General features: G+C 40.6%; 1 protein-coding gene across 1 annotated transcript; it reads left to right on the top strand.

Moving 5' to 3' along the window:
• Positions 1-4,517: 4,517 nt before the first annotated feature.
• entpd5a (ectonucleoside triphosphate diphosphohydrolase 5a) lies at positions 4,518-12,523 on the top strand. The gene is made up of 13 exons (XM_036592946.1): positions 4,518-5,026; positions 5,783-5,862; positions 6,352-6,495; positions 6,981-7,056; positions 7,937-7,972; positions 8,747-8,835; positions 8,932-9,011; positions 9,108-9,169; positions 9,277-9,378; positions 10,774-10,917; positions 11,039-11,095; positions 12,062-12,177; positions 12,408-12,523. The coding sequence occupies exons 1-13, from the start codon at positions 4,732-4,734 to the stop codon at positions 12,489-12,491; spliced, it is 1,365 nt and encodes a 454-aa protein (XP_036448839.1). The 5' UTR covers positions 4,518-4,731; the 3' UTR covers positions 12,492-12,523.
• Positions 12,524-14,689: the final 2,166 nt, after the last annotated feature.

Genomic DNA, 14,689 nt, shown 5'->3' with positions numbered 1-14,689 from the left:
ACAAGCGCTCATTTCTGATGTAACTGGAGGATGTCCATAGAACATTCCGCAAGCAGAAAAAATCACCAAAGTAGCATACGGGAAAACTTTAGGGTGGAGCTACTGTAAATGTATAGGGGCTGAAGCCCTAGCACATGTATGCTGTTAAGCAACTAAATTTAAAGCTAATTGCTGAGACAGGCGAAAGCATCCCATCCCCCAGCCCCTTTCTCACTATAGAAATAACCGTGAACATTTTCAAGCTGTCATTATCACTGAAATTGTAATTACAAGGTTTTGGCCTCTTCAATGGGAGTTGTTGGGCAGGACACCCACAAACATGGCATTCCTGCGGTGGACTGTGTAGTATATTTATAATGGGTTTCTAACTCTGGAAGGATCAGCTTACAAAACAGGGAGAACACCTTATGTTGGAAGACTCTTGTGCAGTTTGAATCAGTAATGAGTAACAATGCATGATGATGTAGCAATGCTTTGTCACAGGTGTTTGAAAATGATATTCACTTGTCACAAGGCCCAAAAAAGATAGCTTTAATCATTTCCTGATTACACAGAAGACAGAGGCCTTCAGACAAAATGCGATATACTTGTAAGCTCAATCTGCCAGAACTTGCACCCATTAGTTGAGTAATTTAGTAATATCCACCATGCGTAAAGAGGATAAAAAGACATAAAGGGTCTAATTTACTAACTTCAGTGGCACATGTTGAAATAGCTCAAGCAATTTGAACACTGAGTCATGACAAATTCATTGCTTAATCACTGCTTTTGCACAAACGAACAGATCAGTTTTCCTTTTATGACCAGGCAAACTTTATTTTGTTTCTTATTGTTCCTATTTTTTATATGCTGAAGTAGTATTCCATTGTTTTCAGAGTGCTTATTTTCACTGTAATGTGGATTACAGGATGCTGATCATCATGGTAGGGCAACAAATTCATCCAAATTGTCATTGTTCCTCTGCGGCAAAACATCTGTCAGTCCAGAATGCCTAAATGGGTTTTTAGCTTGTCAGGCTTTGATTCCATCACATTTTTCATCACATCAGTTGGATAATGCACTGTAATTGCTTTGCTTCATGCTGTAAACACAATTTATGATGTATTGTGAGCATCCATGGACGTACAGAATGCTTTGTCAGTAATTGTCTGCAGTTATGCGTACACATAATTATGTGTGTGCTTCATCTGTGTGAGAAAAACAGGGCAAGCAACTACTGCCAAAACTCATCAGCACATGGTCTTATATCATATACCGTGAAGCAGCTTGATACAGACTGCAAGGGAATCTGTAGGGAACCAGATGAATAGACAGGATATAGTCATTCTTTGAAGACAGTGAGTACATTTTCATGACACTCAAATGGCAGCCAGCCACCTTTTAAAGGAATTATTCACCAAAAAATAAAATTTGCAAAATTTTCCCTTTAACCCAAGTGTAGTTGATCAGCCATGATGCATTTGGTGTCAGACGTTTCCTTCTTTAGTTTTACTATGGAGCTACAGGGCTAATTTAGCCTAAAAGTAATGTAAGTCTTTTTTTGGCTGACATGCAGTACTGTGCAAAAGTCAGAGACCAGCCTTACATTTATTTAATTTCCAGTCAAAAGAGCGCTACATCAGGAAAAAGCAGAAAACATATATTTAACATAAAATTACACAGAAGTCTGAACAACAGAATATAATACATTTATTTTTTACATCTCAATTTTTTTAAGAAATCTGCAGGAATATTTTTCCACACCTCCAAAGTTCAGTCTTAGAAGTTGATTGCATTTTCTGCATTTTCTGAATTTTCAGCTTCTTACAATCCCAAATATATTCAGTGATGTTGACATCTGGACATGGGGTGGCCAGTTCATTGTTCTGAGAACACCGGCAGCCTCTTTGTTTGATTTTGCAAATGCTCTTCCTTTCTTCAGTAATAGCTTCTTAACAGCTACCTATCTTTTCAGACCCATAGTGTTGTCCTCTCACAGTGGAAGGATGGACAGGAACACCTGTGGATTTTTCCAGATCTGAAGCAAGAGTGGAGCTTGATTTTCTCCTCTCTCTCAAAGATTAAAGCTGTAAGTAGTGTTTATCTGACAGAGACAGGTTTGGTGGTCTACCAAGTCTTGTATTGTTGTTTGGAGTCCCATTTTTTCAGAATATTTTAAGAATCTTTTAAACTCTAGTCTTGGAAACTCCTGCTTTTTCCCTTATTTTCCTTTGACTTTCCCTTTTCTTATAAACTTATCTAATCTCCTCAGAAACATCTCCTGAAAAATGAATAATTTGTACTTAATGTTCATTTTGGCTGAAAAATAAATAAGTGAAGGGAGGGGTAGTCATGATCTCGGATTTTGCACAGAACTGTACGTCTACCATATTAGCCCCTTTACTCCAGTGCAAAACTAAAGAAGCATTTTGGACACAGTTGGCTTATCAACTGTGTTTAAGGTAAGGGAAAAATTGTGTAAAGTAAATTTTTTGGTGGCCAGTTCCTTTAAATGAGCTCACAAAGGGCACAGTGCTGTTATCATGGCATGGGCAGGAGTGTCCTCTTAAATTGTCAGAGGTCAATAAGAGATCCAGCGCATGCATGCTTGGCAACGGAGAAAAGACCATAATGGGGTACCACAGGATTTGAAAAAAGCAGTGAAAGAGGAAAGAAAGTGTAATATTTTTAGGTCCAAATTACAGCGTTGGAACAGTTGCTTTGCTCAGTCGAGTGGCCCGGGACTGGAATGGCATGATGGGAGCACAGACAGTGCCAAACTCCACCCTAAACTCCACCCCTCCCTGAGTTCCTCCAGCTCTCCCTCCCTCCCTCCCTCTTCTGCCCTCTCCATGGCCCTCCTTCCTGCCCTCCACACTAAAGCCCCAGCCTGGGATCCTCCTCAGCCCATTCCATGTCTCCTCTCCTCAATTCCCTCTCACACAGTGCAGTAGCGGTTCCACTCTGAAGCCACACTGTGTGGTGAACCACGTTCATTTGTTGCAAGAAAAGAAAAGAGGATGCAAGTTGCGGTGACCCAGCTAAATGCCACAGAGTAATACAAAACAATTCATTTAGCGGTGTGTATGTGTGTGTTGGGGGGATTTCACGTTAACAGGGTGGAGAAAACCCCACTCTAAAATGCATGGTTCACTTAAGGTCTTCTTGCCTGCAGCACCACATCACAGCTCCTGGCACGCTCATGCCTCAAAGCAAATGAAGACACAGCAATGAGAACCAAAAAGATGGTTAAAAAACATTTTTCCCCCCCTCGGCCAAACACCTACTTCAGAAGGAAAGCGTAACCGCTCATAGTTCTCATGCTTTCTCTTTATGTCAGCCTGAGGATATTTTCTCCTCTAGCTGAAAATCCTGTGGTCATTGAGATGAGTGGGCTGTAGATGATTTTTCACATGCTTTTTGTTGCCAGTTCCAAGCCACACACACACTCGCTTCTGTGTAGAAGGCACTGTATGCATTCAGAGGCACTTTATGCATAAAAATGCTTTTATTAAGCATTTTTTGGCCATTTACTTCAAGGCAGTAATATAATACTTGAAATTTATCCTCACATTCTCTTAGCACAGTATCTGAAGGAGGTCTTTTTGAATGTAGGCAGTAACACCGACGCAGACGTGCAATAGTACGGTCTGCAAGACGTCAGGTGGCAAATGAGAAAACAACACAAGTAACCCCCATGTCCCACAATTACTCACAGCCATGTCTGTGTCCAGTCTTTTTGCTAAAGCACTTTTAGAGCCCTAGTTTTAATGATTATAGTGCAATTTTATACCCTCACCACAAAGTCACACAATAAATTAGATAATGTCTACGTTTCTTTGCTCTCCTTTTTAAAACAAAAGAGAAAGGAAAAAGCCCACATTTAGAAGTCATGAGATGAATAATAAACTCAAATTAGCTATGTCTCAATTAGCCGCTATGCGTATGTGTAATGCAACACCAAGCAGTTTAATTTAGAGTTTTCAGTAGCTGATTCATGATATCTCTGGAAATGTCAGGGAAAGAAGCTGACTTAAATGAATTAAAAGTTTGCATCTGGAGGGTGAAATGGTTGTCAAGAGAGAAAACTGTTTAAGTAACAAAACTGACTGCAAGTAGCAAGTAAGAGCGTAAGTTTTAATTAAGTACACTCATAAAGCGTATTTTAAGAGCAATGCTCCTAGTCTCGGTCCTCCACTCTGTTTTGAAGTCTTAATATACACTGCTTTTTCTTTTTTAGGAGTCTTTCTAAGCTTTTAAGCAACTTCAGATGATGGTGCTGTGGGTTGGTAGGAGCTATTGCACATTGCCAATAATTGAGTAGAAAGAAATTGTGCTGTTTAGCAGGTATTCCAGACCCATTCTTTGGTTAGGGAGAGGAAGGGATGATTGGGGGATGGCTCCTAGAGGACCTGAGACGGAGAGGCTCAGGATTGGTGGATGGCCTTGCTTGGCGTGGCCCCCTGCCAAACCCTTATGTCTTTATATACTGTTAACCGATGACCATCCAGTCCTGAGTGTGTCTCTATCTTCACTCTCTCTCTCTCTCTGTCTCTTTCTCTCTCTGTCTCATTGCTGCTTCTCTCCACCTCCTCTTCTCCTGCTTCTCACCTCTTCTGCTGACCTTCATCTGCATCTGCACGCTCCTCAGCCTTCTTCTCCGCAAAAGCAAGCAAAAATCATCCAACACACTTTCCTCCATTCAAACATTTAAAGAAACTCCAGCTGCTGACTGTGCCGGCTTGTGAAACCATGCCACAGCAGTTGTTGCTCCTGTCGGTGGTGTCCGTGTGGCTTTTGGCTGGGTTCTTCCTAGCAGATGCTACATACTACAGCCAACACGTGTACAACCTCCGCCACCGCACGTACAGCCACCGTGCCAGCAACATGGACAACCAGCTGCCCCCCGTGGTACCCACAGAGCCGCCTGTTGAGGTTGTGCCGCCACGTCTGCACAATTTCAGCCGTATCTTCTATGGGATCATGTTTGATGCCGGCAGCACCGGCACTCGCATCCATATCTACAAGTTCATTCAGAAGGACCCAGGTGAGTTCTTTCTCTGATCCTGTGTTCACTGTCTTGTGCCTCCATTGAGTATGTCCTTTACTGAATAATTGGATGTAGATCTCAGATAATATAATCTCTTTAGCCATGGATGTGAATGTTTCTTGCTCCAGTTGCCCCGTTTTCCTGTCCTAAGTAACATCCATTGTCAGGACACAGCATTGCAGCATGAACTCAGAATGATCCTGTGGAGTCCTGCCTTGTAGACTCAGTTGACTCCTCTCTCTCTCACTCCCTCTGTCTCTCCCTCTCTCTCTCTCTCTAAGCAAGCGCTGTCTCCTTGCAGCGTCTGGGTTTACTGCAGCCTCATTCGCTCTTTGGTGCTAAGACAAACAGAAAGCTCCATGTGGGGAGAGAAAGAGAGAGGAGGAAGTGAGAGAGATATGCAGTGGTTTGCACTTTTGAGACGTTGCAGCCAGTGCAACCAAAGATTAGTGGGTTTGGACTGATAATGTAGTAATCGTTTTTCGACCCTTCCATCACGTGGAGACATGGCATCAGCCGATGATGTAAACTCTGAGTCCGAAGAAACTGCTAATTTGCCTGTCTGGAAAAATCTTGGTGGTCGCCATTTGTGGTCTCTCCACAATGGCCAAGCATCTAAGCACAGGCACAATAGCCTCGTAAGGACTGGAGAAAGGAGATGAGCTGTACGCAGTCCATAGCTAATGTGCACCTTCTTTTGCCAGATGTCTCCAGCTGTTTTACCTGAAATGTATGTGTGTATCTCTTCCACAGCTGGGCTGCCAGTGCTTGACAATGAAATGTACCATGCAGTGAAGCCTGGACTGTCTGCATATGCCGATAAGCCTGAAGTGGTAAGCCCATAACGTTCTCATCACATTCTTATGGACACTATTTTTGCTACTACATCCTAATAGCTATTATATTTTCCACAATGTGCAGACAGATGAACCATGTAATTATTTGGTTATTTCCACCTAATGATAAAATTGTCAGCACTCGTGCTCCTACTATGGAATCTGAACTCCAGACTGTCCAGCAATGCATCGTTTCATTCTGTGACCACACAGTTATTTTCATAGCAGCATATGTACTTTTCCAATTTGCCGCTGACCATGTAAAAACATGAGCTGACCTGCCATGTTGTGCAACTGCTTTGTTAGTTCTCTGTGTCCTCAACGCAGTGTTTGGAAATGCAGTCAAAAATTCCACCCTTCGTTGAGTCCTTTATTTGTAGCTGTTGACATTCACCTGTTTATTACTGGTCCTGTTCACCAGTTTAGACTCTACCTCCACATGTATTCAAGCAGGCTGATAATGGTAAATGCTGTCTTGTTCTTCAGGGTGGAGACACCATCAGGCAGCTTCTGAAGGTGGCCAAAAAAACGGTACCCAAGGAGGAGTGGCGGCAGACTCCCGTGGTACTGAAAGCCACTGCTGGCCTGCGGCTGCTGCCCGAGGAGAAAGCCAAAGCCCTGCTGGATGAGGTGAGGCAAAGCTCTCTTTCTCACTCCCTTGCTCTTTTTCTCCATTCCTCTTTACCTCAGACAGTTTGGCGGAGAAACCGAACGTTCCGCCAAAAGACAGGGAGATGTTAACCACGTTTTGTTCAAGATGAGAGGAAAAGAAAGAGAAGGAGAGAAAAAGAGAAGCTGCTATTGCATAAAAAAGCAGCTGTTCTGAGGCTGTCTGGAGAAGAGGGGGCCTGGCTGGCTTATGAATTGTATTTTTCGCCACCACAGCAACCACAGATGTGGTTTCAAACTCCCCCAGCTACAGACGTCTTTGCCCAAGACTGATTCAGTGTACTTCCCTCAGACTCCAGATAAAAGGGATTGGTTTAGTTTGAGGGTTATGTTGTCCCATTACATATTCCAATATACAACATATTGAAATACATCATAAACACTTGAGGTTTGATTCTTTTGCAGTTATTGTGACCCAACTCTGAAATTTATGCTTGCATCCGCAGGTCAAAGAAGTTTTTGACGAATCTCCTTTCTTTGTACCGAACAACAGTGTCTCTATCATGAATGGTACAAATGAAGGTAAGTTTAACTGCTAAAAAAGTCCCCTATTTTGCTTTTCTTTCTCCTTCACTTAACATTTTCAGTTCTTTCAACATGATCTTTCATCAAATGCCCATAATGTAACTTGAACTTTGAAAGCTGCCATTTTGTTTAACCAGGAAAACCTTAATGAAACAATTTCGTCTGGTCATCCTCCCACACGTGATTCTGTACTATTAAATAATCCTCCACATCCTTTTTCTCATTTGGGTTGACATATTTTTTCATTGCAAGCTCAGATGTACAAGTCATTACCTGCTTTTATGAGCTGTGAGTAATATCACATCTCAGACATGTCTGATTACCTGGGCTGGTCCCTGATGGCCCTGAAATCTGGACACTTTTATTATGAAATGAGATCTGACCTTAATGAAGAAACATGCACTGCATGTACTTCACATCAGTCTGAACTCTCTGGCAGAGCCTGAAACCACTAATAGCAGGTGGCACAGTTATGGCAATGACTCAGCAGTGGCCACATATACCAAAGTAGGGTGTAGGCTGCCAGCATCAAGAAATCATATCTTGATAATATGGAAGCAACAGCTGTTGTTGATAACAGCTATCTTGAAATCAGTACTCATCACAAGAAGATTACTCAGAAATGCTCTCTAGACATAAATTTGTTCAGTTCAGCATTAGTTGTCTACAAATATGACAACTACACAGTTTACAGACTAGATTCTACTATGAAGCTCATGATAGAAGTTGAGAAGGAGGTTGAACTTGGTCAGTCATCCACTAATCAACAAATTAAATGTGCTGCAACTATCTCATTTGTCTTCATGCCACCAGTTGCCTTAATTCAAAATTTTACATAGTATCTTATGATTTCCCCATTCTCTCTTTCTCTCAACAGGGGTGCTGGCTTGGGTCACAGTGAACTTCTTGACAGGTTAAGTATTGCTCATTTTTTACTAAAGTGGTGTCAGTGATGGTATCAGTTGATGGTTAGTGTGGAGTCTTGCGGCCCATGACTCAGCCCCCACCATATGCCTCTGACAGGCTCCACTGGCCTTTTACAAATTTCACTTTAGGGAAGGCTGCCTCAGAACAGATGTAATTTATTTACAAAACGCCTAAACAAAAGGCTTTGTCTCTACTGTGGCTGACAGAAAACCACATGCTGCAAGCCTCTACAACAGTGGTCACCAACCCTGGTTCTGGAGATCTATCTTCCTGTTCTAGTCAGTTAACTTCTTCAGAAGTGCTTGATTGGCTGGATCAAAAGCAGTAGTGTTTGGTAGGGTGGGGTCAGCATGTTATACACAGGTTGGAACTAAAATCTGTGGGAAAGTAGATCTCCAGAAAAAGGGTTGCTGACCACTGCTCTACAAATACGATCTAGATCAGGAGTTCCCAATCCTGGTTCTGGAGATCTACCACCCTGCAGAGTTTAGCTCCAATTCTATTCTAACACACCTGCTCTAGGTGATTAAGACCTTCAGAGATACCTGAAGAGATATTCTGCAGATAACATCATGCTAATTAGTGGCTACTGGCTTCATTCTAAGCCATGCTAGCATGTTTGGTCAACCTATTCCTTTAATTAAACAGGGACATTACCTGTTGGTCATGACAGATTCTAATTCTGCATACAGTGGTGTGGTGAACTTAAAGTATTTCAATTTCAATCTTTATACAATTTTGCTGTACTTTTGTCTTACAGGTCACTTGTATGCTAAAACCAGAAGAACCGTGGGTATCCTGGATCTCGGTGGAGGTTCAACTCAAATCACATTCCTCCCAAAATCTAAAGTAGGTCTATAGTCAGTAAATTTATCATAGCAGAGAAAAATTACTAGAACAGAGAAAATATAGTTTATCCTAATTTGTTCTTTTCCCTCTTCACAGAAAACAGTGGTAACTGCTCCTCCTAGCTACATTGCTCGTATCGACATGTTCAACAGCACTTATGACCTTTACACTCACAGGTATCTTTCTAAAGCCTTTTATTTTGTATGTTTATATTCTAAGCTATCTTATTTTTCTGAAATACCTTTTTTTTTTAATCTCCTTTCCTTATATAGTTACCTTGGAAATGGACTCATAGCAGCCCGACTGGCAACTCTTGGCGCACTTGGTGCAGATGGTAATGCTTCTTCAGTTGTTTTCTTTTTTTAGATAGTTTACCTATTTACATTCAAATCATCTTTCCAAGGTTCTCTGCTGGTTAAAACCCTTCCTCTTCTCCTCCAGGTCTTGACTGGAAGGTTTTCACAAGTTCTTGTTTACCAAAGAAGTTCAGAGAGGATTGGACCTTTGGTGGGCTCACTTACAAAGTCAGCGGAATCCCAGATGGTAAGAGATTAACGTGGAATGCAATTTCCACAACAAAAATATAAATAAATGTCAAAGCTTAGGTGCTCAGGCATCTAATGCAGTAATAATTTTAAATGAATAAAGGGATTACATAGTGATGTTCCAAAGTTACATGAAATGAGTAACTCATTACACAAGGCTGAGTAAAACTGACTTTAAGACATTAATTTGACAGTGCTTTAGTGAGGGCGTCATTGTGAAATTGTGGAGCCAAACAGCTTTGCAGCGTCTTGCCAGTTTCATGTAATTGTCCACCTCTCAGCAGGCGTTTGAACAATAATAATACTGTAAACATTGTATTTAAGTGAAGGGAAAATTGTTAGTTGTGTCCTCAAATGATATAACACTCCCTTACTGCAGTCGTGTAGCTAAAAGATACGGGTTTAGTCACACACTTGGGATATTACTCTTTTTGCATAGTTAGCAGATTAATCTTAGTGGGGAATGGCCAGCAGAGGGGGGCTCCGCTAAGGTGTAGTCACGGCCAGTACATGGTTTCCTGCTGCTAGATGTGACTATACAGCCAGCTCATTTCAGTATGTGCGAAAGCAGTCTATTTGGAGCTTCATGAGGGGAAACCTCTCCCCTGAAGTGTTTGTGGTGAACTCTTAAAGGAACGGTGCAACATTTTTCCTCAAAACCTTTTTTTCCAGGTTTCAGAGGTTTTTGTGGTTTTCATCCAAAATACATGCCTCTGAAACAAGAAAACCCTCTAAATGACCTCCCACAGGCTTCCATGGGGCATAAAATGAGACAGGAACAGAACACGTGATAAGCCACCCGCTGTAAGCTCATTTGAATGTTGTGGGTAGCGATGTGTTTCTATACATCATTGCTTTGCTCATATGGAAGGTGTTTTAAAGTGTGCTAAATATACTTAAATGTGCCATTTAAACATATGCCAATATATGCACATACACATCAGTGTGTGAAAATATATGTATATATTATATGAAAGTGTAAATTTTTTTAATGTAAAGAATATATTTAAATATATAACAAATTTCATCCATATTTTGAAAAAATGTATTTCAAGTCTTTTGCTAGTACAACCAGACTACTAGCTATCAAGATAACTAAACAATAATTTTATGCAAAGTAACTTCAGTGCACATATTAAAATATGTATTCATAAATCACACAGTAACAAATGAATGAGAGTATACAATACCATTTTGGACCTGAAACTATGCTCTGTGGCAGCCTATGAGAGGTCATTTTTGCACTGTATCTTAGTTTTGAAGAACATACTGTACAAAAATCACCAAAATGATTTAAAAAGTCTTAAAAAAGACTTGAAAGCACTGCATCACACGTCTTGTGAGAAGAACACTGTAAAAGTACCTCAAATCTCATTAGATCCTGCATCCACAGGTTATGCAGGGTACAAGCTGTGCTATCATGAGGTGATGCGGGTGGTGAAAGGAATCATCCACCAGCCCTTTGAAGTGAAGGGAAACAGCGTCTTCTATGCCTTCTCCTACTACTATGACAGAGCTGTGGAATCCGGCCTTATTGGTAGGAAATACTGATTATTTAAAAAAAAAAAAACAGTTATTTAGATTATCATCACAATGTTCATTTGCAGATGATGAGAATTTTATTAAGATAATTAAAAAATGTACCGTCTTTCTTTCAGATGGCTCCCGAGGCGGTGTTGTGGAGGTCAGAGATTTCAAGAAGAGAGCCAAGGAAGGTAAGACGCCAGACTTTGGATGTTTTCCCTCACTCTTACGTCCATGCGGGTCAAAGTCTTTGCCGCACACACTGTACAAACATAAACTCTCTGTGCTTATTTGCATTCTAGGCTCCCGACAATCGCACAGCCTTCACAAAATGACAGCTCCGACACCACATAAACACACCCTGTTCCTCTCCCACACAAATACCTGACTCTGTGTGTTCTACTGCCTCTGCATCTCCTCAGTCTGCTACCTTGGCACTTTCTGAATATGAGTTATGCAATTTCTGCGATAAAGTAATGTCGACCTGGGTGCACATGCAGCTGCACAGGGCGTAGCTGACCATTACATGCAGCACAGTGTTCCAAAACAGAGCCTGACACCTGAGATTGATTCATCGCCTTTGGCTCATTAGCCAGATCACGTCAAATAATAAGTGTCACTGAAGCGCTAGATTTATCATGAGGAGGAATGAGTTGGTGTCTTATGAAAGGCTTTTATTTGTGTAGTGTGAACACTGTCGCATGGCCTCGATGAGCCACTTTTGGCACTCAGGGCATCCTTGGCAACAGACCGTTTTCTTTGGCTGTGATACACTCGTTGCCTGATATCTAACAAGAGGCGCTAAGATTTCACGGCACACCCTGTACGAGAAGACTTGACAACCTGGCACAGCTTGCCCCTTGAGGCTTGACACAATGTTATAACATGTGCAAACTAGGGCATGAAACAATTCCTTAGCACAGTCAGCTAAATAAAGATCTCAAAAACAATGTGTGGGCCTTCTTTTCACAATGACATGACAGACTGACCTGCATTAGTCTCTCGAGTGTTTTACATAATTCTTCCCAGAATCTTGTGATTCACTTTCCAGTTAAAAACTGACCTACAGTTTTTAAAATAGAAATGAAATCATATTCATTTGTCAAGATTTGACAAGGAATCTAAAACATATATACGATTCTTTCTCTTTTGTCAAGTTTGCAACAAGATGACCAAATACCGTCCCATCAGTCCTTTCTTATGTATGGACATGACCTACATCACCTGCCTTCTGAAAGAGGGATTCGGTTTCAAGGACAGCACTGTTCTGCAGGTGGGTATTTTCACTGTGGTGACACTACAGCCTTCTTTTTCTGGGAAGGATTACATTAAATCAGAGGGTGATGTTCTACGTAGTTATGAGTAGCGAGTTGTCCGAATTAACATTGTTTGGTAGAATTACATTCAGTAGAGGTCTATTTGTGGCTTTGAATGGCAGTAAGATAAGCTAATTTAGGCAACATAATGATAATTATGTATAATCTACCTGTTTCTCTCCCACAGCTTACTAAAAAGGTGAACAATGTTGAAACGAGTTGGGCCTTGGGGGCCACTTTCGATTTTTTCCACAACCTGAACATTCACTAAGGCCTGCAGACGTACGGGTGCCACCGGGCGGGGAAAACACAGGGTCAGAGTGGGGAACCTCGCCTACACCCCTAAAACACTCCTCACCAAGTTTGAACCAGCCTTGCACTGCAGCATCCAAACACCATGCCTTCCTCCCTCACTGCCATGCAAACACCCGGAAAACTGTCCACAAAGAAATCACTATATTTTTGTAAAAATGGCCAGGCCAACCTGCTATTTCTACTGTATGTTTAACCCATGATTAGTTTATTTTTGTAACTTGAACGTTTACATTTTTTTTTTTCAGCTTTCGTCTCACCTGAGGCGCTGCCTGTCTATTTTGGCAGTCTTTGAGTTTGTGATGTGTAGTTAGGTTTAATGCGACTATTCACAGCTTTTCAAGGACTTCGGCTTGTGCTGTGGTGCAGAATTATGCAGTGGCATATTTGCAATGGGGGGTAGAAAGTTTCATTTAAGGGAAAGATTTGGAGCTCCTTGTAAATTTTGCAGTTACTATACTATCTCTCTGTTAGTACTTGGTTGTTCTGTATTTGCACAGAAACTAGTACTAAGAAATAAATCGATCCAAGTTATGAAAATGAATATATCCAATTTTAGCAATCAACCCCTTCAGGCTAGCACATAACACTTTCCTAGTAATGCTACAGCAGTTAATTTAGTGTCGATATGACTTAAATGTTAGAAATGTTCATATTCTCAACAAGCAGGAACGAAATGGGTGAAAACAGGTAGAGATAGATGCAGGAGTAAATCATCTTGGGGATATTCCTTAAGCAAGATTTCTTAGTTAGCCAGATAACTTAAGCCCAAAATTGAGGATTTTCCAATAACAGTGTCGCTCAGCTTTTTTCTTTTTAGACAGACTTGACTTTGGGTTTAAGTTATCTGGTTAAACTGACAAATCCTGCTGTGCGAAACACCCCCTTGTCACTCAGCTGAGTACATGAATGCTGTTGTATTTCTGTACGTGTGTATTTATGTATGTCTGTTTGTATGTTGAGAATCTTTGCTGTTTGAACGTTGGACTGGAACATGGTGCTACAACTGGAATTCTAGAATGCTGCAGGTATTGTGGACAAGATTTTGAGAGAACAAAATTGTAAAAGCATTGTTGATTTGTCCAACTCATAATTACTCAGGTTTTTACCATAACTACAGAGTTGACCAGCAATATTAGTACACTGTTTGCTTTACATTATATTAGTCACATTACAGGAAATCCCCTTCAGATAACCTGAACACCTCCACAGGAACATTTGTTTAAAGTCTTTTTGCTCAGTGCACTTACTGTAAGTGCTGTTTGTGAATTATTGTATAAATATTTATTATATATGGATATGTAAAATGCATAATAGTACAAATTCAGTCCTTTTACTTGTATCTATCCATGACTGTTTTAACAAACTAGTCCTAATCTGCCTATAAAGTTACTGTATATATCAACAATCAGTAGTGATGTTTTTGATACAACTGTATAATACTATTATGTACTGCTTTTCTTTTGTTGCTTTTTGAAAAAAAAAGCTTTGTAATGCTTTAGTCTTTTACTGATCAAAACACAGCAAACGCTATAAATATGCTTCAGTCTCAGTCAATGTTGTTTATGAAATATGTACATGCATCATGTCAATAAAAAAGTCAACTCTCATTGCAGAAAATTCCTTCTGAACATAGTCATAAGATCAAATCTGTTACATGGAATTGTGTTTTAATAGAATATTGTGAAAATATTCATAATGAGTAGTTATTTCATATGAACATCATTTGCAAGATCATATAGAGTTAATTCACCCGCTAATGATCCATGATCTATAAAAGAATGGTTTGGTGTGAGGTGCCTCAAGGCTATATTTTGGGGCCACTGCTAATTCATCCTTTCCTCTTCAAAACATATCCATAGTTTATAATGAACAGTTGTACATTTTTTAAAGAGTTAAGCAGTGTGCAGATATTTAGATTCTAAAAATCATCCTGAAAGAGCTTAGGACACTGTATCTTGGAAATACTGGGTTTCTACTTTTTGTGTTCGTCACATATGGGCTCCAGGCAAACTGTGCTCAGAAGAACTGCGTATACAAGAGCATACTGCAGTTGGGAATATCTGTATCCCACACTTATGTATAATTGGTTTGTTAGATGATGTCACAGGATTTTGAGCTTGTTTAGAGCTAGAAAATGAGTTTACAAACCATGTC

This window comes from Colossoma macropomum, unplaced genomic scaffold, assembly GCF_904425465.1.
Source record: "Colossoma macropomum unplaced genomic scaffold, Colossoma_macropomum, whole genome shotgun sequence".
Taxonomy (NCBI): Eukaryota; Metazoa; Chordata; class Actinopteri; order Characiformes; family Serrasalmidae; genus Colossoma; species Colossoma macropomum.
This window is presented reverse-complemented; position numbering and strand designations above follow the sequence as displayed.